The sequence below is a fragment of the Passer domesticus genome, chromosome 10, assembly GCF_036417665.1.
Source record: "Passer domesticus isolate bPasDom1 chromosome 10, bPasDom1.hap1, whole genome shotgun sequence".
Classification (NCBI taxonomy): domain Eukaryota; kingdom Metazoa; phylum Chordata; class Aves; order Passeriformes; family Passeridae; genus Passer; species Passer domesticus.
The window spans coordinates 10,062,523-10,089,154 of NC_087483.1; the positions used below are offsets into that span (position 1 = coordinate 10,062,523).

Genomic DNA, 26,632 nt, shown 5'->3' on the forward strand with positions numbered 1-26,632 from the left:
AGCACAGGGATTCTTTCTGCTCAGGAAAGGAAACAGCCAAGAGGATTAATTCAAGTGACAAACATTCCTATTACTTATGCAACAAAATTCAGTCTCTATACAAGCCACAGAAGCATCACAAAGCTGTCAAACTTACAGTAAATTAAATTTATGCAGACAAATTAAGCAAGAAGCATTCAATATGTAAAACATATTGAAATGTGTGAAACACATTTTGGCTTGGGATTCAAGGTGAAAAGAACAGAAGAAGCAGCTTACTTTGTCACAACCAATCTGTTTTTCCTCATGCTTTCTACTCCTGGTTTCTCCCTTTCAGGTTCTCCTTTCTTTCCAGTCTGTTTTTTTGACTTCTTGTTCACTGCTTGACTGATGGTTTTGGCACAATGTTTTGGCAACAACTAGTAAACAAAAAGAAACAGTCCCTCCAAATTAAAATCCATTTTTTTAGCACATTTCATCACACAAATAACACATTCCATTGACACAATTCTAGTATTAAAGATTCTTGCTCAAATCACCTTCAATGTTTTAACCAGAAAGTTCACCCAAAAACACAGAGAAAAAGGTACACAGAAAATATCCAGCAAACTGAATGGAGAAAATCTCAAAGGAGAATTAAAACAGACACAACCATACTCACCTGATCACTCAGTGTACATTGTTCTGTGCAAATGTCTGTGATAAGGTTTCGAGCCTGCTTGGCCATTTCATCCAAGAACATGTTACACAAGGAAAGACTACGATCCCCGATATGATGTCGCTGTTAAAAAGGGAGAAAAGGAAGCAGGATTTTCAGTTTCCCATCAGTCCTACAGCACTGCAGAGAACAGTTCACTAATCATTTAAGTAGGATATGGGAAATAATAAATTAATTAGTCCTCAATAATCTTGACTCCTGGCTGTTTTTTTCTTTTTGGAAGCAAGTTGAACAATGAAATTTTCAAAGTTACCACCAAAAATATTTTTTGTAAAAAGAGGCAAAAAGAAAGTTTGAAGAATTAGGTTTTCACATTTAATTTTGGACCAAATCTGCTTTAATGTGTCCAATATTCCAAGGTCTCTGTGAATGTCCTCTTCATTAATATGTGCCAATACTAAGTCTAGAGGGAAAAGAGCATGCAACTCAAGCTATAGAGAAAGCAGTGTCCTTCAGATCACTGAGAGAGTCAATAACAAATCCCTGCTGCATTAATTTCTGGATTCTGCTCCTTTCTCACTGGATCTGCACAAGCAGAGTCTCTGTCTTGCTGAAATCCTCCTTTCACCACTGACGTTTACTTTTTATCAGTCACACTAAGACACACTGTAAACAGCACAGCAAAGATTATTTTTCCAAAATGATAATGGCTACCAAGGCATACAATTCAGATATTGAATTTCAAGTTCTGCTGGCTGTGACAAAATGTGCTTGCTGCAGCTGAATGCACAGTAACTAATGTCCAGTGGACTTTGGCTACTGATTTCTTACTGTTACTATAATTGTTCTCAAAGATGTCCCTTGTCCTGAAGGGTTCAGCTTTCCTGGAAACTTTTTTATGCTTTTCTAATATAAATAGCATTGCCTGCTATTAAAGCAAAGCATACAAGGAAAACACCTATATAGATGTATATTGTAATGAAGTTTAGCAGAAAATAATTTTATTTTTAAATAAAAAACCCCATATTGTGTATATTACAATAAATCTTATTCAACTAATTGTTTCAGATGAGCAGTGTTATGAATGAAAACAATATTTTTATAAGCACTAGATAAAGATGGCCAAGTTAACTCCCAGACTAATTCCAAAGTCAATGAACATACAGGAAATGTACTAAAGGATTTATGCCCTTACAACAAAAACAGAAAGAATTTCCTCAGATTCTAACTGCTTCCTTTAACAAAGAGTCCATTTCTTCAAGCACCACAGTATTTTATAAATTCTAACTCTAGCCAACAAGACTGTCATTACCCAGTTCTGACCAAAGCAAATGCTTGCATTATACTGTGTATCACTTTTTCTTACTGAAGAAAACTGTAACAAGCCATACGGAACCCCCAACTTCCTATTTCCCTCTCCCAACCATGAGTTTATAAATCATTTAACAGGAAAACTGTTGCTTCTAAATTTGAACAGGCATATGGGATTTATTAGCATCTAAGCCTCAAAAGTCATCTAATTTTTGTACCCTAGCTAATCCCTCTTTAAAGCAAAGATCAAAATTCTTTGTCACTTCAGCAAAGGATTTACAGATTTATGCATGAAGAGTCATCTAACAAGGTATCTACTTGTTTTACCTCCATTTTTATATTTTTAGCACTCTCCTCCCTCAAATGTTAAACTGCCATAACAAACACCTTCTTGCAGTGTTCACCTCTAGCTCACTCTTTGTTGAATAAGAGATGAAAATAACCTAAATTTAAAAGTTACCTCTTCAGGGCATAGTTCATGGGTACAGCTCATAAAGTGAGTGCAAAGCAGTGGGAATGCAATTGAGTATCTTGATTGAGAGGGAAGCTCCAAACACTGCTGAAACATCTTCTCAAAAGCACGACTATAAAAACTGAACAGAATTGATCAGTTATTAATCAGACATTTAAATGCAATATGTATATTTTTTGCTGCAAGTAATACTTACTTCACACAAACCATAAACATTTTGTGTATCAAAAACTGCCCCATGCTTTCACCATTTTTGTTTGTTTTCTGCATTCAGTTCTTATGCATTTTATATGCACATCTATTTTACATTATTATTATTAAACATATTTTTATTTTGATGTTTGCCACACAGGGACTGTAAAAACTTGCCCTTTTTGCCAAAAAGTATTAAGGAAAAATCTGCAAATGATTCCTGATCAATTATATGACTGTCAGAACATGTCTGATAGATGTTCATAAATATCTTTTTCAAACTAATTCTGCTAGAAACCAGAAATTCCAATTGATTCTTCCACTGGAATATCTTCCTACAAAGTGTGCTATTTAAAAATTACACTTGCAAGGACAAACCAAACAATAAATAAGAAAAAACATGCACAGTCACTTTAGTAGCATACCAAAAGATAGAAAGATCTGAAGTTTCCACCAACATCTCCACCAAAGAATCTACCATTTTAGTGTGGAAAATGATTGTGTTCATCATTTTTCCTAGTTCTCTATGGTCTGCAAGACCAAGTGAAGCTTTGGAAACGCTGGTGTAGGCCTGGAAAGACAACACAATTTTTATGTTACATCTGCAGCTGCTTTTGTGCAGATTCCATTGCTATTGCTCAATACCAATGTTAAATACTGTTTGTGCTAGGCACAGGACACCTGTGAATTTAAAGACCATGCAGGGATTCTTCTCTTTCCACTAGAGCTTAAAAAAAGCTCTTCTCTACTAGAGCTTAAGAAAAGCAGCCTCTCAGTGAAGACTCTAAACAACCACTGGATATGGTACTAACTCACAGATAAACTGCTGAACAAATGTATTGGCAAAACACAAATTTGTAATCTCTCCCTTACCAGAGTAGGCACGTTGAATCACACTCTGCACACCCACCAAACAGCTCAGCCTCAACACGTTCTATTTCTGAACTGTTATAAACACCCCAAGGGATGATTTGCAAGAAGTACCCAAAGCAGACAAAGTTATATCAAAACACAGCAAATTATCTGTTGAAGTATTTGTTTGATTTTAAGAGTAGGTTGTTTTTAGATAGCCTGTCACCCACTTGTAGTGTGAGACTAACCTAGAACAGTAGTAATCTATGAACGTTTTGGTTTTAAGTTAGTGAATTGTCATGCATATTTACCAATTCTTACCTGCAATCTGAACCAATCTAATCTCATTCCTCTGAAGTCAAATACCTCTCCATCTTCAACTACACATCAGGGAAAAATATAGAACAGAAAACCCTTAGAAAACAATAACAAATTCAGATACACTCTTCTAAAATACCCCAAGTACTAAAGAATTATTTAGGTAATGAACCTCATGTTTTTACTCAAGAATTTTGATCCAGTACAGTTGCATTAAAAGGAATTAAAATATCTAGATGAAAGTATGTGCAATATGCTTTCTATATTAAAAGGTAGGATTACTATCCAATGGCATCCTTTGGAAAAGGGACACACCACAAGAAGCAGATACAAAAATGAAAGAGAAACAAGGGAACAAATGCAGTTAATCTCCTTCTACTGATTACATGAAACTTTTCAGAGGAATCTGCCAGTCTGTTACCAAGTTTCCAAGATCATTTAAACTTACCTTGTTTCACACTTAGTGAAGTCATTGTGTTTACAAAAGAGGACATGATGATTGATTCATCCTCTGGGCACACTGAAAGATTCTAAAAGAAATGTTGTTGCTATTATTATTATTACTACTTTAAACTTGGTTTATGAAACAATGTCAATATCCATGCCCCATTTATCAGCTATACCCTGAAATGTCCAAAAACCCACAAGAGGTAACTTAATAGATGGAATATTTCAAAGAGTGCTATTTAATAGCTTTTACTTTTTAATTCATTGGCTGATGACAAAATACCTAGAAAAGATTGCTTCCAAACCAGTATCAGCTCAAAAGGGGAACATCTGTTAGCAAATGTGGCAATACTATATTTTCTGTCCTGTCTGCACAGAAAACCTGGCTATGGCAGGATATAATAGAGCCCATATCAGCATCAATTTACCTCCAAAAAAACCCTCTCTCAAATTTTTTAAATTAAAAATTCAAATTAATTTTACTAATTATTCAAATTCTACAAAATGCAACATAAATCTTTTTAGTTTTAGCAACTAATATGACCACACTTCTGTTAAGTAATGCAATGCAGAAGTTTCTCATAATTCCAGCAGTAACTGACATTGAAACCTAAAGGCTGAGAAAATCCAAATTACCACTCAATCACTTATCTAATCTGATGCTGTTATAAATTAATGACAACTAAAATTCAAGCCCATTTTTCCCCTCATTTCAGCTTGGGCTCCATCTAGTGGGGCCACCAGGGAATAAAACCAAAGCACTACAGAAAGTTTATCCTTTCTTGGTTGGGCTAAATAAGAAAATATTTCTACACTCCTTCAGTGACAGTACCAGTTTCACAGTCTCTAAACTAACTTCATAATATTCATATATGAATACTGAAGTATATAGATTCATAGCACTTGTAATGGTCTGAAGCTGGGGAGGGTTAGGTTGGATATTAGGAAAAGGAAAATATTAGGGAAAGGTTCCTCCCTCAGAGAGTGGCTGGGCACTGAGCAGGATCCCCAGGGCTTGGGTCACAGCCCCAAGGCTGCCAGAGCTCAAGGAGCATTGGGACAACGCTCTCAGGCACAGGGTGGGATTGTTGGGGTGTCCTGTGCAGGGCCAGGAGTTGGACTTTGATGAGCTTTGTGGGTCCCTTCCAACCCTGGATATTCTGTGATTCTATATAAAAACCACAAGTACAACTCTAAATCCCAGAATTAAACAGTAAGTTAATTTGTTTTACTCCAGGAAGCTCATCAAAATCCACAAACCGGGATGCATTTTAGGACATAATTTTGGACAAAAAGCCCTTGTTGAAATTTGCATTTGAGAAGGCAGAACCATGATGCTGCCGTACCTGCACCAGCTCATTTAAGACCACAGCATCAAAGCCAGAGAGATACTGTACATAATATCTCTGCATCACTGGCCCGTATTTCCGCACGTGTGCCCTGAGCTCCTCCATGTAGAATATCAGCTCAGCTATGTGCCTAGACAAAAAAAACAAGGAAAAGCTTAGAAATGTCACTCGAAATATTAAAACAAATTTCTATCATGGGAATTTCCTCCTATACCATGCTTTTAAAACAATTATCAATAGTTAATTTCTGTAGGAAAATATTTGTTAATGTTGTAAAAGGAGCTTACAAAGGTAATTTTCTCTGCAAGGTCAAATCCACTCAACAGGACATAAGCAAGCAGGATATCACCACAGTAATCCTCAAAGGTTTGTATAACTATTCAGCTCTTTTTCTGAATAAGAAGCCCTTCTGTACAGCCCAATTTGAAAAAAATGTTTTTCTCAAAAAGCAGTTAAACCTGAAAAATAAAAGTTTAATAGCTGCTTTTCTGCGTTTTTTCCCAAGCCACGAGGATGTTTAAATAGTTGCACAGGTTGTTTCAGAGAGGCTCTGGAACCTCCATCTTTCTTTAGCACCTAAATCTAGTGGAGAGAATCCAAGATTTTCCCACTCCAGCTCTATAAATGGCCTTGTGATTGTTAATTGTTTAAAATCCTGCAGTCTTTCAGTTCAACCTTGTGCCCAATAATCTTGAGAAGTCTCCTGCCTGTCCACACTTGTAAAATCTTGTAATTATATTTCTCACTTTTACCATCTGTTTATGGTGACACTTAGGCTGTATTACATAATTAAAGCTTAGCTGATTTAAAAGACAGTTTTGCTACAAGAGACAATTTACAAATCAACAAATAAAGTTTTTTAATGTTTTCTTGCCTCCATCTTTGATTTGATCAATGCAAAATCAGGTAAGACATATTAAAAAGCTTTATTTTTGCCTATTCAAAGTAAAAAACCAAAACTTAAATACAGTATTTTTATTTTATAAATGAATTTTCATTGATGTGCTCCAATTTCTAGGACAGTATTTCTAGTTTTCTGTTTTGGTGGGACACTTAATATTCCCAAGTAAAAATTTTCTGAACATTCCCAGCTGCTTCATACAGCCAACCTTTTCTGAGACTCCACTGCCTTCAAATTTATTTTGTCTGTGAAATTCTAGTATTGAAGGAGCTGCATTAAAAATGCACATACTTATCTATGAAATCATCTGCGCTCTTCTTTGGCATATTATCTGCATGACGAAGAAGCCAAATAATTTCATCACGAGCAAAGGACAATGCCATAAATACAAAAAGTGCCTGAAAAACAAAAATTTTTCACGAGCTTATCAATATATACAACAGCTAAAACAGTTTTTTCCTTCCTTTTCAAGAGGAAAATAGTCTCTAAAACCCAAGAACTTAAAAACTAAGTAGTTTTTCTCACAGTGAAGTGAGGCGTTTTTCCCCCTCATAGAAAATAAATATTGGATTTACCATTGAGAAACACAGTGGTTTTTGCACAAATGCAAACCATAAAAGCTGTCATTACCTTGGGACCCAAGAGGCCTGGCTGGTCAGACAGGACAGTGGCAAGTTCTTTGAGTGCAGAACGTAAAAACTTGCGTCTCTCTCTATGCATTGAACCGCTGCATCAAAAGAACATACATCACCCACTATGCCAGACACAGAACACTTGATTTTCAAAAGCATTTAAGACCAAGAATAGGCAGATTATATTATACCAACTTCAAAAGTTCAGAATTTTGAAGAATGTGGTTCAAAACATTGGCATCTTCATCATCAATACTATATATTCTTGAGGCATCAATAAATTTAAACCCCAAGTTCTCTGCCCCCCATCTGTGATGTGCATTTGACTACATTAATACATTTCCATTTCATCTGCTTTCACCTTTTGTAATCAGACAAAACATGCATGAACTAAATGCTTCCATCCTGATAATTTGAAAAATAATCCAGAACTTGGGAAGTTAAATTGGTAATGATGTTAAGCAAATCCAGATTTAAAAGAACAATCACTAAATGATTCATTTGAAAATGCATGACTAATTCTGCATTTGACAAATTCTGTTTGTACAATCTTTATAGTTTTGTTTTAAGAAAACCAATCCTAAAATCTGTCAGAAAAACCTCTGAAGACACTTACGCATGTGAAACAGCAGCTTCTTTGCACTCTCTGATGTCATTGATACGTTTGTTGTAGCTGCAAGTAAAAACCAATCAGATGGGGTATCAGAATCAGTAGCACATTTTAGAAAGAGCTGAGTGGGACTTGAGCTACAATGTTACAGCAAGCAGGATACCGCAGAAAACACACACCAGCTCCTGAGCAGAGCTAAATGCCAAAACTAGATCCCCAAACCAAAAATACTTTCTACTGAAGTGTCCTGGTGTTTGCTGCTAGAGGTCTCAACTTGGTTTCTGAGTCTTCATATAATGTACTACAGAAACAGTGGCAGCAAGATGCAATTTTTCAAGGAAACCCCACATTCGTAACACCATTTCCCTTCAGTAAATCAAGATTTGTGGGTGAGATCATTAATCTTAGAGACTTGCTATTTTAGAGAGTGATTCACCAGGCTTAAAGAACTGAGATAAAAAAAGGTGTGGTGGTTATGAAATCAGGCCCCTAAAACTCATGCATTAAAGAAACAGTCAAGATACCAAGCAAAAATGTTTGGGTACCCAAGCAGAACTTATATGAAACAGAACTAATCTGTTTGAAACAGTCCTTCAAGAAATATGGTGTTTTTAGCAGAGATTCTGAAAGGAGAAGAAAAACTTACCCTCTTATGTTTACAAACAAATCTTCTGCAGCTTTGTGAATATGGAACACTTCGTCTCGAAACAGAGCCAAGCAAGAGCTGCTTTGAAGTGCAAGTTTCCAAAGATTCAATGCTGTAGCATCACTATTGAGGATTCCGTGGCACAAAATAAATCCAACTTCAAAAGTTCACATTGATGTATGTCACAAATGAGATGCACAAAGACAGTAAGAGAACAGTGAGATGATTATGTATTTTGCCTTAAATAGTTTGTATAGAACATTAATAAACTCTTTAATAGCTAACATTTTCTAATATATAAAAAATACCTCCCTCTTCACTTCTAATAGAAGTGTTTTTGCAATATTTGTGTGAAATTAATTACTTTATGCTGATACTACTTGACTACTTTCATCAGAATTACTGAAGCCCTCACTTCCAGTCAAAGTCTGGAACAAACTGATGACACATTCTATTCCAGCAGCACATGCTGAATTCTAGCTTCACTGCATGTTAGTACAAATGAAATTTAATCAAGCTATTAATTTAATTAATAGCTGTAATTAATACAGCTATTGTACAGTACAGAAAGTAAGTAGTCTTTTAAATGTTAACCAATTTCTTTTTTAATACAACCATGAGCTGTTTCAGAATATTTTACTCACAAATGATCCATTTTTCCATTGCATCCAGAGATAGGTATTCACATGGCATCTGTTAAAAAAACAGTAATTTGTAGCACACTAGTTGTAAGTACTTCTTAGCAAAAAGGGACAAACAAAGCCTTAAATGCTGATCATAGAAGGCCACTGGCCACTAATAATGATTCAGTTTCAGCACTTCAGAAACTGAGGGTTAGAATATTACGTGAGATTCCATACCCTCCAACACCTTGAACAAATTTTGACAAATATTTATTTTCAATAAACATTGTATTTAACAATATTCAAGAATTAAAACCTTTAATGGATACTAATCACAACTTGACAGCCATTAAAGCTTCCATTTTTAAAAGAAAGATAATCATTCATATCACAGCTGAGGCAGCAAGTGAAAAACATAAATGTTAAAGGAAGAAACAGTTCTGATTTCCAGTCTCCTGGCTCACAAACACCTGAGAGGGTACACAGGATTCCTCCCCTCTATGACTGCAGTAGTTGACATTGCTCCCCCTCATCTTCTGGTCAACAAATTACTGAAGCTGAAGGCATGAGTTAATGTAACAGAAACTTTACTTTAATGAGAGAAAACTTTCCACCTGTTCTAATCAGCATATTTACTTCTCTGATTAGAAGTCACATATAGGTAATCCAACAGACAACTATTTTACAGCACATCTTACTTTATCACAGAATGTAAATTAAAAGACCATACTGTGTCAGACTGTGCAGGATTAAGCATTGTGCTGGGGGCACTGATGAGGCTCAGCAGTTGTGCGTTTCTCCACTGGTCAGCTGAGAGATTCCGTCGAGGATAGACCATCTGGAGTGAAATCAGAGCATCTGAAAGGGACTAGAAAGCAGGCTAATGATTAGTTTGAATGGTCAGTACTGCTTCATCAGCAGAGCTGTTTCCTCAGCATTATTACTAACAGTCATCCAAACGTTTTAGTGAACTAGTTTTGAAATTAAACGTAAGGTTAAATCCCGTTGCACCTAGCTCATTTAACATATAAAAGACTACTCCAGCCTAGAGGAAGGATGCAAAGAAGCAACAGAGTTTGATTTCTATTATTTTAGTCAGAGTTACAAAAATCTGAGTTCAGAATTAGAGGACATGGAAAAAAATAAGGCATAAAAGCCCTCTCACATACAACTGGAAGCTGTTAATTATTATTCAAGCATCCCAGTTGTTGTGTTACTCCCTTCCCTGCCACTTCCTTTAGTATGTCTTTCCCCATGGTAGCAAACTATAATTGTTTTTAGCAGATACTGTCTGCAGGAATATCTTTGCAGCAAATCAGGCTTATCTGGGAAAGTGTATTCTAAGTCTTTTCCCTGACTTTTGTATCTATACTGGTGCTTGAATGAATCCTCAGGGAGCCAGATCTGAGCAGTGTGAGAGCAGAGGAGGTTACACAGGCAAAAAACCCAAAGTCATCTGCAGAAGCTGATATAAAGGACTAAACAGCTGCCTGTTTGCTGCAAAGCAGTGGGATTACAGAATGACAACCTCAGTGTGCAGTTCACGAGAGCGCAACCCAAGAATGTTTCTGAAAAGATCCCTGACCCCAATTTATCCTTCTAGCACAGAACAAGCACAAGAGCAAAAATCAAACTGAAAGGCATCTTTACACATGTGTCAATGGAAAGGACTGATGCATTTAAATACAAGAGCATAAACAAAGATAATACTGAGAAGTAAAGCATCTTTGCTAAAATGTGCACCAGAAAGCAAATGATGTCATTTACAAGTAATCCTAAGTGAGTTTTAACAAGACAGAAATTGTGGAAAGTATAACACCAATAAGATTACATGCAAGTTAGAAGTACTGGAAACTATTTCACTTCAGAGTACTTAAAGTAGCTGGAAAGCTCTGAACTTCTAGCGACAATACTGAGAAGTTTAAGGAAATTAAGAAAAATCTAGAAAAGCAACTAGAGAAGGAAAACACAACCAGTACCTAAACTTCAAAATAGGTAAAGAAAAACCCAAACCTTAAAAACTTTAGGTAATAACTTAGAATTTAACTTAAGGTACTCCCAAACATTCCAAAGCAAGTTGTAATTGTTAGGCAACTAATTTGCAAGCACCTAGAAGTAATGTCTTTATAATAGTTGGTCGGTCCTGATCAGAGAAATCTAGCTTCCTTTGACAGAACAGCAAATCTAGTGCCAGGGGAAGTGATAAAACAGGATATACTTGGACTTTGGCAAGGCTTCTGTAACTTGTCCAAGACATTCTTACATGAAATACAGCCTAGATAAAACATCATGGAACTGCAACACAGTTCTGTAAGAACAGAAACTTAGAAACATCTGTACAGAAAGGACTAAAGGAATTGAGCTCCTTTAATGCAATGAAGGCAACTCAGCAGTGTCAGCTTTTGAGTACAGGAGCTGCTGTTAAAGAGGCAGTGGTGATCTGCAGGATTCCCAGTTTAAGGACACTACAAAGCAAAGCACCTCAGATTTCAAACTAGAAAATCAAATTCATCTAGGACAGCAATCCAGCAAAACAACCAACTTTACAGAAACACCGTGAATCTCTTTAATTTCAAACTATAAGCCTACACAAAACACAGAAGTAGCTATTTTCAGATGACCCACAACTGATTATTTATTAATTTCTAATCCTTAGTGAATAGAATGGCACCTTACTGATGGGTCTTATCTTTCCTGTATTTCTGCAGGTTGAGCTTTTTAATAGAATATCAATCCCCAGGCCTAGACAGTCAAATGTCATGTAAAATTTATACCAAATGGCCTTTGACAAAACAAACCCTTGCACATTTACTTTTTATCTATGTTTCTCCCAATTAAGCATACTGCATGCCTGTGAAAAGTAGTTACATACTTTACTGTGAGGTACAAATTCCTCCATCATTTTCTTTAAAGGATTTTCATAATCCACAATCATCTGGCCAAGGCGTGGATATTCTCTGTCACTGAAAGCAACAACAAACAATTCACTGAGGTGTAGCTGTTCCTATCATTAACATCATACAAGTCTTTTATACCATGCATTTTTTACCTTGCTCCATGTGTCATTTCATGGGCATAGTTATACAGTCCAATGATAGCCTTCCTTTCTTCAATTCGGGACAGCAGTATCATCAGAGTTGTGTAGGTTATAATCAAATCTAGGTAGTTCTTTGTTAAATCAAAGTTTACAGTCTAGAAATGAAAACCAGTAAATTACCATTTAAAAACTTTTAGAAACAAGCATAAAACATTTTTCCATACATTTCCACCAACTTTCAGCATTGTTAAATACAATGGGCTGTCATTTGAACAAAGTTCTTGTTCTGATTCTGACTCTGTATAACCTTAATTTACTCATTCAGATTCCCAGAACTGTTTGCACTCATGAAAGCAAAGCATCCAAATAAATCCTTCCAGGCTCAAGTGCCACAGATTAGAAAGGAAAACTTTTCTTGTTTACTAAGCAGTCAGCAGTGCCATGCCTATGAAGTGTATGTTAATAAGATCCCAATGTAAAGGACTAGCACATATCCCACTGGCCTTGTAACATCATTCCACAGAACACACACCTGCTCCTTTCTCACATTATGAAACTAAGTTGGCCAAATTTACAATAATGACAAAAACTAATAAGGTGACATTAAGAACACTAAGAAAGTTGAAACCAACAGGAATAGGTGTTGGAGGCTTTCTTTTATGGTTTTGGAGGCTTTTTTTCTGTTTGGTGGTGGGTTTTGTTTTGGTTTTTTTGTTGGGTTTTGCTGATTTTTTTGGGGAGAGCTGGTGGTTTTAAATATAAGACTTTTAGATGCTTTTGTAGTTGCTTTAGTCCACCCCTAAAGTGACCTCGTCACATAGCTTAGGTGGACACCAGTAACAGACTTGTCTTGTGAGTCTCACAAGGCATAACCATACAGATGACTAGGAATTAACTTGCAGATGCAATAAATCAAAAATTACTGAAAAATGTTTATGTTTGGCAACAATAGTGTTACTACTGTCCATCAAAAGCCTACTAAGAAAGGTCTATCTCTCTATTATAAAAGTTAGAAATGTGAACCCTAAGTTGTTTTTATTTCTATTGCATTTATAACTGGAGATGTGATGTTTCTTGGACTAGCAAAAGCAAGTTCTTCTCCCCACAGGACTCTGAATATAAACATTTTTGAAAATTTAAACCTAGAAACTTACAATATCAAAGAAGACTTGGCAAACATCAATAGTGTTTAGCAGCTCACAGACATGGTCCTTGAAAAACAAAGGAATAACTTTAGTTTAGAAAGATATCATTAAATCATATTACTATGATTAGTGATGGTGCTTCATTTTTTTTTTTTAATTTGAAGAACAGAGCTTCAAGTTCAGTTATTTCATTATATAGTGTTATTTAATGTAAAAATTACAGAAACCTAACGTGACAGAACAACTTACACATTGGTAATGCCTTACCTTAAATTCCATAACATCAACGAATGTGAAGTAGTATAATGCCAGGTTCTTCAAAATCTCTGATTTTTCTTTCTGGAGCTGAGCAAGCTGTTGCTAAAAGAGAAAGATAAACATGCACACTGTTCTTAGAAGCTCTTGAGAAGACTGCTGCAAAGTAATACCTGTGAAGCGCAGAGAAGCCACCAGGCTATGCAAAGAAGCTGTAACATGGTTTTCTAACACTGAGGTTCTGTGTGTGTCAAATACACAGAGTTCTCAGCACTGATCATTTTAACAGCTGCCCACTACATTTTGAAGATAAAAGTTACATTAGTACACATTAGTACCAGAGTCATATTGTTTAGCTCAGCTAGAGATGAAAATGGTAGTCAGGAGAAGTGTTATGTTATCACATATGTATAATTTGCAAAAGCAGACCAGTACATGAGCACAAATCAGTATGCCAAAACCAAAATAATTATGTTACTTGAGGTGGAAGAAAATAAGGTGGCAGGTTACAAACTTTACTACAGAAAAACATTATGCTTTTAAATTCTGAACTTACCAAAAAGAATATCCAGGCAAAGCCACGTTAAGCATGCAAAATAAAATGTAGATACAAACATAAAATACAGTAACGGTTCTTTGACCAGTTCCATATAAACACAATAATACATTCAAACAAAAGCAACAAAATAAAGAAACATAAAAGAAGCAAAACACTAGCATTAGACACTTGTGGATAAAATGGAAGAGGCAAACGTGAATACAAAGGTAAAATAATTCACATGGATTTATTTTTATATATATTTTAAACAGACAATGAATACTATTTATTTTTAAAGATTTTCTGAAGGAATAAGATTGATCACTTAGACAACTGAGAACACAAAAAAGCAGCTGTTAGTGAACAGCCATTCTGTTTATGTATGACAGTCTCACAGCATTGCAAGTATCCAAAGATTTAACTGGCAATATCCAGCTACAAATTACATCTCCTTCCTGATACAGGAATTGAAATGAGTTAAAGTAGTCACAATAGGAAAAAGTGCCCTCCAAAAATCTGCAAGATTTTAAATTAAAGATGATCAAGTTAAATAACATATTTTTCTCAACAAGAGCAATCAATTATAAGACAGATTAAAAAATTGCTTCAAATCAATTAGTTTGTTTTCCTAAGAGGTTAGAACTGAGTATGCTTCTTCAGCTCACTCTTTTTTATAAAGCTGTGCTCTGTATTCTCTGTTTTATGTAAAGCATCAAAATTCCTCTGAATTCATAAAACAAATTGCCTGGATCACAACTAGGTGTCATATGTAAAATAAGTTTTGCTTCTCTCCTCTAAATTTTTAGAGGTGATGATGTTTTAGAAGTCTTGAGCCATAACACTTTCATTATTGCCAAGACAGGAATAGACAGTTAAGAGCATATCAGAATGGCTACATTATAAAATACTCCTGCCTACTTTTAAACCATGGCAAAGGATTGGACTTTGAATGCCTGCCTATATATTATTTAAGTCTCTTCCACACAGGCATGAGCTGAAGCTTAATTGAAAGAGGTGCAAGTACATGTGTTTATTTTGTAACTTGTCCTGATAAATCTCATGCACCGGGAAAAAGGTTATTCCCATTTAATCTGCTGCCATACAAAAACCTCTTTTCAAAGCCCAAAACTTGTATTTTGATCCTCAGCATGAGGATTAAAGCTATACTTTTTCCAGCATACAGCTTTAACTTCAACTTCCTTGAGCTCGGAAAATGAAGCATGCAGCATCATCACACAGACTCCAGAGCTCCAGGATGTCTGTGCAGCTCCAGCACACCTTCAGACCAGCTCCTGCCCACACCTGGAGCCACTCCAGAGGAAAATCTGCTTTCTACTTTCAGGACTGCTCCATCTATCAACAGTTCTTACACAATGAAAATTCAATTAAGAGGCGTGGTTTTAATTCTGCACCCTGGTCTTAGCACTTCAAGCATTTCTTGCCAGTTTGTAGAAGACCAAGCAGAAATAGAGGGTTTTTTTCTGTATAGCCAATACAAGTGTGACCCAGATGAATCTGAAAAGATCTTTCAAGGATTTTCAGGAAGGGATGACAGGTGTGATCCACAAGTAAGATTATTTCTAGTGCAAAGAAAAAACAAAACCAGCACTCACTACCACTGCACACCCCCTTAACAACATTTTTTCCACTGCAATCCTAAATCATAGTAAGCAAGGTGCAATGCTAAAGGAGACTCTCAAGATTACAGGTTGCTGTAACTACACCTATTTTTAGTATAACAAACAGCAACTGAATGGGCATTCCTGCAGCACATTCAATTTCAAGCCATAATACATGAAATGGGGAGATATGGCAAAAAGGGAGATGGTGCTGGGAACTATGATCACAAAAGAATTAATAGATTTTCAGAAACTCTGTGAAGCTGTACAGATTATAAGGAGGTATTTGCCACACTCAACTAAGGATTATGGAATCACTGCTGTGCATTCTTATCTTGTTACCTATGTTCACAGAAATATTTACACGTAAGTGATGCTAAAACTTTCCTAGAGAGTTGAGATGATCGTTCTTTGAATGCTGAGTGGCAAAGGGGTCAGTAAACTTTTATTTTAAATAGTAGTGCCAAAATGAAACAATATATAAACCATTATATCAGTACAGGGCAAATAGCCCAATTTATAGAGCTCAGCCTGATCAGTGATGTTTAGAAGAACAGCTTACAAGCATGCAGTGTCTTGGATGTTTATTTGCTTTTTTGTCATTCAAGAATGTGGGTGTAACTCTTTGCACAACCACAGCATTAAAACTTTCCATTACTAATTCTCCAGCATCTGTTTATCAGTTGCTGGTGCTATATTGATTTGCTTTTGGTTTGAGGTTTTTTCCCTTAGCCTGCAATTCATTATTGAAATTTTCCAATATCAACAAAAGTAGGTATATGCTAAAATATACTGAAGAAATAACTCTTTAAATATCAAAGCATTATTTTAACTATAGCTGACTATGCCTTGCAGACTGGCTAGCTGTAAGTAGTTTACTTCTTCTTAGTGAATTTCAAGTACAAATTATACCAACAGTATTTCTGTTGAATGAGGTGAATGAGATTTAAGATCTATGAAAACCTGTAGAAATTTCAGCATAATATGGCAAAATAAAAAAAAAAACTCTCAAATAATTAACCTGAGATTATTTATTTTGACTGTTAACAAAATACCACCTCTCTGATCATGTTTGAATATTATTTATAAATAAGAAACAGTGAAGCACTTTGTGAATACAGTACCTACAGAAGGAACTGATCTTGAACTTGTGCCTTTCCTTCTTTATAGTAAAGTACATTAAGAGAAGAAAAAAATTGGAAAATGCAAGACAGCCTCACTTAAAGCTTATATGAATGGCTCAGACAAGGGAGAAATGATGCAACCCTGGTGTACTAATCATGTGAATAAATACCAATTTAATACACCTAGTCCTGCAATTTTTATCATGTTTATTTGACTGGTAGCAGCAGCATGTGAATACATGTCTTATTTCATGATCTGGAAATAGACAGTATGAAGGCAAATTTTCTGCTTCTTGTATCAGTGTGATATTTTTCCTGCAAGTCTGATCATTAAACACTTGTATTTTTTTTCTACAATACAACACCACAGATATTACTATGTCCTCACCAAAAATACCACCAACTCAATCTTACCAGCTGGAATGAATATAAGCCTCAAAAAGCAGTATTATAAATTCTGACTGTTACATTTCTGGAGAGAGAGATAAATCATCACTGTCAGTATTCTTACTGTCATTTGTTATACTCACTATGCTTGTCACCTATAGGGCTTTAGATGAACATTTGAAAAACTCAATTAATTTGAACAAAGTTCTGTGTCTGCAAAATCCATAGCAGAACAGCAGGGAAAGATAGAAACATCTAATAAAATGAAAAAAATAGTTTTAAATTCTGTAAATTAACTCTACAATGATGGATGTGTCCTTGGTTTTCTTACTTCAAATTAAAAGCAGTTTCTGAAGTACTGTGCTGCATATAAAAAGATAAAATACAATATTTAACATGTTTACTAACTAATGTGTGTCTACCTACAAGATCCATTTTAGTCTGTTTTTGAGTTTCTAGCACTGAGTTAACTGTTTTGAAAAGGAAATAGCCACCTGTGGTGCTCCATAACTGTTAGTATTCCCAGGGAATTAATAAGGGCAGACAACTGGAGCAGGGAGGCTTCTCTTTAAAAACTGCTCTACCTCTCAGCTGTAAGAAAATTTCCCCATTCTCGCACCTTCATCTATAATTTTTGCAATAGTTCTGCAATTCATACGATTTTTTGAATGCCATCTCAGTGGGATATTTTTTGTTTGTTTTCTTGGTTTTAAGGGCCAAGTTCTTAAACTGTCAATCATTAAAGCAAAGAGTTTTATGGATGAAGGAGAGGGTAAAGTGTTACACACATTCACTCCTCTGCAGGTATTGCAGACTATGAAGCAACGAGCAAGCAAGGTGATTTACCTTGGCAAGTGACTTGTATGGATTTACATGACTTACAGCAGGGTTCTACAGTGACTTATTACAAATAATGATTAAAAATGCACTATTTGGATGCTATTCTATTCTAATTCAGGCCCAGCCAAAGGTCAAACCAAGAAAATAAACTTTGCAGCTGACAGCACTTACTACTTCGAAAAAATATGTTACATTATGAGAATTCTGTTTGGTGAAACATTTTGAAGAGATTTCAGGATTTCACATGACCTCTTAAAATTGCTATGAAAAAAATGCTCACTCACAAACGACTGTTAGACAAAAAATTTCATATACTATATTCTGTTATATAGGATACTTCATTTTAAGTCAGTCTTACACCTGTAACAACTGAAGACATCAGACACACTGCTGCATACAAAACCAGCAGAGTAAGCATGGTAATATCAAAACAAGGCTGAAAAATTTCAATTTTGAATGACTTTTTAGTAAAAAAATGTAGATAAAACTTTATTACTTGTAGATGTTTTGCATTTTCTTGTGAAATAAACTATCATTAACATATTCTATTCTCAAGTGTAAAACATCTTAACTGTTCATAGAAAGCTGAACAGATAATAATTGCTCATCATCTGACTTCACTCATGCAGGGAAAACATCCATAACCTAAACTGCTGCCTCAGTGACTTCTGGAAAATTTATTTCTTTACCACTATCAGCTCCCTGAGCAAGAACAGAGGTGAAAAAACAGCTGTGCATGGCACCCCTTACCTGGAAAAGGTTTTATTCTTTATAGAAAAGGCCACTTAATTTTTATGGTGGAATTTGGGGAGTTGGGGTTTTTTTGCTTAAGCAAGCTGGAAGTTATCTGGAAAGTAAAGTCTTCCATGCAAGAGATCAAACACTCCAGAAAGGTGGAGAAAAATATTACCATTTCCTGAATATGGGGATAATTGAAGTTAGACTTAAGAAAACAGCTGTGACAGCTTTAATGACCATATAATTTCCTCAAAAATAAATGACTAGTGAAAAGGGATTACCAATACATGAGGCAGCAGAGCTGAGACTCCAAAGTCACTTTTGCAGAGATAACAGTTTCTAAATTATCTTCACTAGTGCTATGAAAATTACAGCACTAAATGCTTCATTAGAAACAAGCAAACAAATAACATTTTCCTTGATGACCTGTAGCACTTGCAGGGTCGAAAGAAAAAACTTTTTGAAAATCAGGTTATTATTTGTATTAAGTGTTCTGAAAAAGACTAATTACTGGAAGCACTTATCACAAATGAAAAATCAAGACTGGTTGTAAAGTGTGAGTTTTAGTTTTTTTAATAGAAGAAGGCATTTAATAAAAGCATGCATTAATGACTTCTAATAAGCTTTAGCCAAGGAGGTGCAGACACTCTGTGCCCACACCACCTCTCCCACATCCATCTAATTTGATATGTAACCAGCTTGTTGTGAAGTGAAACTGTGAAAGACACAGGAGGCAAACCAAACACACACTGGGATCTAAAAGGGAAAAGTCAAAAATTCAAAAAAATAGAGTGAATTCAAAACTATAGATCCTAACACAGGTAGACTGGAAATGCTCACCCTGTTTGTCCTCTGCTCCTAAGTGATCTTATTTCCAGTCCCCACAGACACAATACAGCAGAAAATTAGTCAATACAAAACACAAATGGAATTGATATGGACACTGAGAACATACCTACTGGATGATGAAGACTAGCTTTACCTGGAAAACAGATCTTTCCCTCACTAACCATACACTTAGAAACTTCAAAATGATGCTTCATTGCTTCATGGGTCTGCTTTGTGCTAAGCAATGACTGAAAATCAGTTTTTTCCAAGAGAGATGTAAAAATGTAAGTTTTTCTACAAGGAAATTGCTGAGAAACAAACCAAGATATGTTCAAGAGAGAAGACAGATATTCTCACTACTTGTTGTATGTGATGTTTGGGAAAGCAGAAGGGGGGCTACAACTTCATCACACAAATACATGGAGCTTTACCTACGCAGGCAGCAGATTTATCAAATCCTACTCACAAACTAAAAAAAATTTCTGTCCTTCTCTCTGCATCTCCTGTTCCCCATTGTGAAGTATTTTATTCTGGTTTTAAAAGGCATTAAGTATTAGCACTGACTGAGAACAGAGTAACTTTTAGGTCCTACAACATTTTTTTTGAGTTCACTGTGACAAGAACCTCACATGTATCCCCTTATAAGAAGATGAAGTCTAAAGAGCCATCAGAAAAATCAGGCTGCTTCTGCATCCTTTACTTTGGAACTTCCTTTCTGAAGTTAGGCCAGGAAATTCAGTAACAATAAATGCTACTGAGTAAATACAAGCACAATCAGATCACTCACCTGACCAAGAACAATGGTGCTAAAAAGTTTTTGGAAGCCATCTGCAGCTTAGAAGGCTTTTTCAAAACAAAGCTTTAGTCAATTAAAAATAATTATAAAGAGTAAAGCTCCCCCAAACACAGAAGAAACTTGCCTTTCAAACAGGACTCTATCTATCTTGTTTGTTTCTCACTTTCTGAATCCTTCAAATTTTTGTTTATATTATATTTTTGCTTATTCCTTCCTTTGCAGGTTATTTCATACAGTGTGCAGCAATACCACCCTGGTGGCCTATTTCATTAGCAGTTTCAAGAGCCATGTCTTCAAACTGCTCAATTTCAAGACTGTGATTCACAATGGTTATTGGAAAAGAAAGTGCAGGTGTAAGACATGACAGGGCCTGCCCTTGAACAATGGGGGAGTTATGAACTGATAAGGTGCAGAGGTATCTATAATTAATCCTTTGGAAGATGAACTACTCCATTTAGTTTTCCAGCCTGATCAGCAAGGATTCATCAGCTACTTCCCTGTTTGAACAGTCCACAAACTTTCAGTACAATACTGAAAACCAGCAACTGTCAGACATTGCTCTGATGACTCAGCACGTCAAACACTGAAGGAGGAACAAACCAGGAACTCGGTTTTCCATGGATAAACATGTAAAAGATACCAGGAACAAATCTAACAGAATTACTTGTTTTAACAGAATGAAAATTCATGCTGTTCAAGATAATTTGATTACATCAAACACTGCTCATACTCTTCAATCAAATAAAACACTGTAGATGACAATACCTGAGAAAAAAACAACATCTAAAATGGGTTAAAAAAAATCAAAAAAGCTGGCACTACCTATTCTCTAAAACTGAATGCAAGCTTGTTCAGCACCATCACCTACTGACATGCTGAAAGCACAGGTACACAGTGCTAGGCAGGGGCAACTGTTGCACTCAAACATACAAAACCCAAAACCCCTCTCTGAAAGGGTGTCCTGGAATTTTCACTGCAAGGAACAAACACAACTTATGATTTCTTAGCTATTTCTACTGCAGAAATCCTTTGTGGTATTTCTTTAACCAATGTGTCTCTGTTCCAATTAGCTTCTTGCCCTTTTAAATCTCTGATCACCCTTATTTTTTTTGGGAGTTACAACACTCTATGGGAAACATCTGCAAAAAATAAAGTGAAATGCCATCAGCTCTGACTGCAGGACAGACACCCCAGCTGCCTATTGCTAGAGCTCAAAATGCTGCTTTAAAGAGTGCTCATCCATAAGGAGAGTAGGCTTTTGTCAACTCTGTTTAATAAACACAGGCCTGGCTGGCTCATAGTAAATAAACACACAGCAATGACAAAACATTGTGAGTGTGTCCTATTTTAGAAACTGGGATTGTCAAAACATAGCAAGTTTTCTTTGATCTCTTTCCATAAACTTCACAGCAACAAATCCTTAAATATCTATCATTAGGTAAGCTCCAAATTCATAATCAACAGCTGGAAGACATTTAAAGCACACATGCAGCTGCATTAAGTAAATTCTTTGTACATTATCTTTTAATAGTTGATCTGCCACCCAAGCTTAGAGAATACAGAAGCATTTACCAAACGTGGTTTAACAGATTTACTGTTTTTACATTAATTTGATACAGAATTTCTATATTTGTTACTAACAATCAAATTCAATAGAGAGATGAGCAATATTAAATAGTGCAAAGCATGTACAAATTTTAAAGTGAAAAAGCACACTGCAGGAAAAAAAGCACATTAATGAAATTGTTTCCTCCATAAGGTAAAATTTTCTTCTGGTTTCTTTGGGTTTTTCTCCATTGGTATTATTGGAGACATTACATACAAATTTGAGATGGCAATGTAAAAGAAACTAATTCTTCTCAGTGCTATCACCTCTATCATTCTGCAGAAACCTGAATGCTTAAAGCAAGCCTAAACCTCCCAAACACACAGGCAGGCATTTGCATGCAGGGAACATGCAAACCCAACACCTACCTCCACTTTCCACCTTGGGAAAGAAATGTAAGCAGGTAAAACAAACAACTTAAGGGCCCCTGTCTTTCAAATTAAAACAGGGAAACAAGTGTACATCACCTGCCAAAATGCCTGCCTCTAGCCTAACAATTACCAAAAAAAGGCTTCAAAGTCAAGTTCAGCAATACTGAGCCACTCAAAGGTAAAACACAATTTACTTCTGCAAATGAACTCACTATATGAGGAGGAAACAATTTTATTTCCATAATTTTGTACTTCACAATGTTTCTCCTTATGTACTAAAGCATTCTTTACTCCCACAGGGACTGACTCCATAGGCAAGGGTACCTGTAAACACAAACACTTCTTCCCACTTTGCAGACAGGTGTTTTTTACTGATCTGCTGGTTAGGACACATCACAAATAAAGTTATGCAACTTTCATCTTCTGCAATCAGTCTAATCACCAGGACTTTCTCCTGTTAAAGTAAGGCATTATTTTTCCAAGGATTTCTTCCCATTGACAATTCTTTGAAATGGCATAGAAGAGAGCAGGCAAAAAGAAAACCAGAAAGAGTCCTATCCTAACAAAAGCCATCCAGAATTACAGTAAAATATTCTCTCCTTAAAGATGATAGTTCCTTCTCAAGTATCCTGCCAGACATTTGAATCAACAACTATATTCCAACTGCAACTGTCAGCATCAGATGCTTTATAAGAAAATGTAAACCTCTCAGATTGTGCTGAAAGGGTAGTGAGAAAAATAATTATACAGCCATTTGATTACTTACGTTGTTGTTGCGTGTTTCTACTGCTGGAAACTTCCTGACTATGAATTTGACAGCAGATTCCAGGTTTTTGTCAATAAGATAGGATGGTTTGGCTTTGGGGTCACCACATGCCTATAAAAAAATACAATACAAAATGAAGTAGAAACACAATCATCCATGTAAAGCTAAGTGAAAGTTGCAAATCTGAAGACAAACTAGAAAGATTCCTCTTTTCGTTTGTTTGCTTTTAGTGAGCAGGTGATAAAATGAAAGGCAAAGTGCAGGGACTGTCACAGCTGAAATATGCAATGGGAAACAGTACAGAGATGCTCTTCTACTGAAAAAGATGCATGGAAGTATCAAAGCAGTTAGTGCAGAACAGCAGTGAGGGAAAAAACTCAGTCCTAAAAGAAGGAGAAAAAAAAAATGTTTCCTTTTAATGCTATTCCTGGTTTGAGGTAGTATTGTATTCATCTGGAGTTAACAAACTGTTAGAGAACTCGATCATGTCATCATCTGTGGAGGACAGTGCTGGGCACATTAAATGATTAAACTATCCTTTGTGAAACAAAACTAAACACCCCACCACCAATCTGCATTTAATTTTTTTCCACTTGTAAATGTAAGACAATATTATCCCACAATCAAACCACCAATATTTGCCTAACACAGTCTATTTCCTTAAACTGAACTTTTACTCGTGTTCTTTATTCCTACAGCAGCATAGGCTGAGCTTTAAAAGCAGCAATCTAAAAGTTTCACTAAATTTTGATGCCAAGTCCCAGCTAAGTGTTAGGTCTCTCAAATAACTTACGTAGAAGATCAGCACAGCTTCTCTGGACAGACACCTGAGGAAGCACCTACTGTTGCCAGCTACAGTGCATGCTGCCAGACACTGCTCTGCTACTCTGACTAGAGAGCCATGCCACACCACTTCATTTGGAGTAACACACTAAAAGCAGCGTTACTTACATGACAAAATATGCGCTCAAACTGTATTTCTCTCAAATATTCATTTAGTTTCATTTTCCTCAGAGGGGTTTGCAAAGGAGTTTCACGTCTCATGCAAAACTAAATTACATGCTAGGCGTTTCTACACAACAGAGTGAACTCAAATGACAACTCATTTAAAAACTTTTCCACATTGATTTCTATGACCGAGTTGTGGACTGTAGAGACAGAAGTCATGGAGTATGAGACCGATTCTGAAAGCGGGCAAGCGGGCAAAGGGAAGGTGAAAAGCTTTGCAAACCTTCCAAACTTGTCCTTGCTGGGAAAGCAGTGTAATAAAAAGAGAGAAAAATTACATATAAACAAATTACTCTTAAATTCTAAAGTATTACATTTATGTGAACTAATACACTATTACCTACATCCAAGAGAACATTACAACCATCTGTTACTCTAGTCAGCACACTTTCTACTGGAAGTTGATTATTCTAATACTCACAAACAACTTTACACTTACTTATTAGAATTTTACTATTGTGCAAAGCACTGTGAATATACTGAGACATGTAACTACTAATAGTACTTCCAAACTAAGTTCAGGTGGAGAGGGAAAAAAGTTAACACACATCACATGCAACTACAGGGAAAAAAGGAGAGAAACTCAGTGAAGTTTTACATACCTGAAAAAGAAACGGTAGCCAAGAAAAAAAAAACAAACAAAAGAGTCATTATTGAAAGTTTCTAAAACACCTACCAGCAGTACATGACCATCATGATGTACACTCATGTACTATTCTGACATCAAAGCACTCATATTTACTAAATTTCCCACAAAGGTACTAAACTTTATTACAGCATCGTATCTATAATATAAGAGGAATTTATAATGAAAATAAATTCAGCAACATCCATGGTACATTAGATATTAAATTGTTGCTTCAATCTCCTTAGAGCAGCAAACCACACGTGAAAAAAGAGCTATTCTGTACACACCTTAAAGTCTATGCAATTCAAAAGTACAAACTATACTGTAAATAGGCATTAAATATTCAACATAGAGCTTCAAATTTATGAAGTTTTAATTAACTCCACGTCATGGGTGTCAGAACCTCTGTCAAATTATTTCAATTTGTTGTTCTTGCCACAACACATGTAACTTTCTCTACTAAGAGGATTACTAAGTAAACAAGTTAACTGACACATATTCATCCCCTGTGTACTGTTACTGCCCTGGTAAATTCCAGCATGGTTGCTGTTATATAGGAGACAACAAATCTGCCACTGCTGACTTCATAAATTTTTCAGTCTGAATTGAAACACTCCTTCCACACACACTCCTTATTTTTGCTAGAAACAGATGTTTTCCTTCCTATAAAAGGTCTTTCCATCTTCAAAACGTTTACTAAAACTTATGTTCTACCCCAGCCCTTACACTCACACTCAGAAGGAAGCAGAGATCTGAAAACATCAACATGCACATCCTCCCGTGGCTTCAGGAACTCAGTCCCCAGAGAAGACAAGTGCTCTCCCCAGCCTAAGCAGCAATCCTCTCAATATATGGGAATATGCTCCTTCTCTGCTTCTCCCCATCATTTGTTAGCTGACATCACACTTGAAGCAACTCTAACTCCTCCTACTAGTGAACTACACTAGACTGATCAATAAATAAGAAAATTCCTGCCAGATGTTAGAAGCATCCCTCACACACACAATTCCAGCTTCTAGGAAGCTGTACCAGCCTACCTAGGCTGAACTGAAAGAGGACAATAGATGTCACCAATAGATGTCACTGAACGAGTGGGTAAATGCTTTTTCCTTCACTCTCCCATGTTGCACAGCAGCTCAACTCCTTTCTAAGAACTGGTATTAACAGATCTAAGAAGCAGCTGTTGTTGCATCAATAGTTTTTATCCATACAGTTACCTGCATTCAGCATCACAGGTAAAACAGTCCCATAAGTTAAACCTCTCCCAAAATGGTGAAGAGACTTCAAACTCCCCAGAGTTTACTCTATAAAGCATAAAAGAATTAATATGCAAACTCCAATCCTAGTTTGTTAACTTTTGCACAAGCATGAAAGTGTGGTAAGACATAAACAGATTTTTGCTCTAAAAAGAACAAAGGCATTGAGGGCAACAGCCTTAGAATGTAGATAAGAAATGTAGTTTTTTCTTTTAACAGTTGAATTAATCAATACAAAATCTTTTGTGAGTACTTTAATGGGTAGGAACATTGTGGTAGAACATACAAAGGCCATTTGCCCATATTCAGTTCTCCAGTATTCACACAGAATTCCGAGCACCAGCCAAAACCAGAACCCCTTTCTCAGCCTCAGATAGCACTTTTTCCCCCCATGTGGGTTGCAATAACCATTCCTCAATTCATTTCTTATTAGGAAAAACCCCACAACCCAGAATTATTACAATTTTGAGCATTTAAAAGACATTCACCAATTAAAAATGTTCTTATTAGCGCGGCATTCACAGAATACAGTTTTGAAGTTATGAGATTCCAGCTGCTTCAGCCCCAAAATATTATACTCAAAGAATCTCCCAGCAGTCAACTCTAAATTCTTTTGTATATTACTGAACAGCTGATAAGCAGCTATGCTGAAAAAGATCATGCAAAGTTATGGTTAGAAACTAATCTACATAATTATTTT

General features: G+C 36.0%; 1 protein-coding gene across 5 annotated transcripts in view; it reads right to left on the minus strand.

The window, feature by feature from the left end:
* The window catches only part of NCKAP1 (NCK associated protein 1), a 57,328-nt gene that overhangs the window by 22,308 nt on the left and 8,388 nt on the right, over nt 1–26,632 (minus strand). For 2 of the 5 annotated variants that reach the window (XM_064433723.1, XM_064433725.1), the window contains exons 2-20: nt 24,272–24,289; nt 23,041–23,151; nt 13,440–13,532; nt 13,182–13,238; nt 12,040–12,182; nt 11,863–11,953; nt 9,721–9,858; nt 9,012–9,060; nt 8,368–8,524; nt 7,728–7,784; nt 7,110–7,206; nt 6,771–6,877; nt 5,576–5,708; nt 4,231–4,312; nt 3,786–3,844; nt 3,038–3,183; nt 2,409–2,541; nt 641–760; nt 259–398 (exon numbers count right to left, since the gene is read on the minus strand). In XM_064433723.1, the coding sequence (XP_064289793.1) occupies nt 259–398; nt 641–760; nt 2,409–2,541; nt 3,038–3,183; nt 3,786–3,844; nt 4,231–4,312; nt 5,576–5,708; nt 6,771–6,877; nt 7,110–7,206; nt 7,728–7,784; nt 8,368–8,524; nt 9,012–9,060; nt 9,721–9,858; nt 11,863–11,953; nt 12,040–12,182; nt 13,182–13,238; nt 13,440–13,532; nt 23,041–23,151; nt 24,272–24,289 (1,931 nt within the window). The remainder of the gene's footprint in view (nt 1–258; nt 399–640; nt 761–2,408; nt 2,542–3,037; nt 3,184–3,785; nt 3,845–4,230; nt 4,313–5,575; nt 5,709–6,770; nt 6,878–7,109; nt 7,207–7,727; nt 7,785–8,367; nt 8,525–9,011; nt 9,061–9,720; nt 9,859–11,862; nt 11,954–12,039; nt 12,183–13,181; nt 13,239–13,439; nt 13,533–23,040; nt 23,152–24,271; nt 24,290–26,632) is intronic. The other 3 variants (XM_064433726.1, XM_064433728.1, XM_064433727.1) reach the window with 3 other exon arrangements.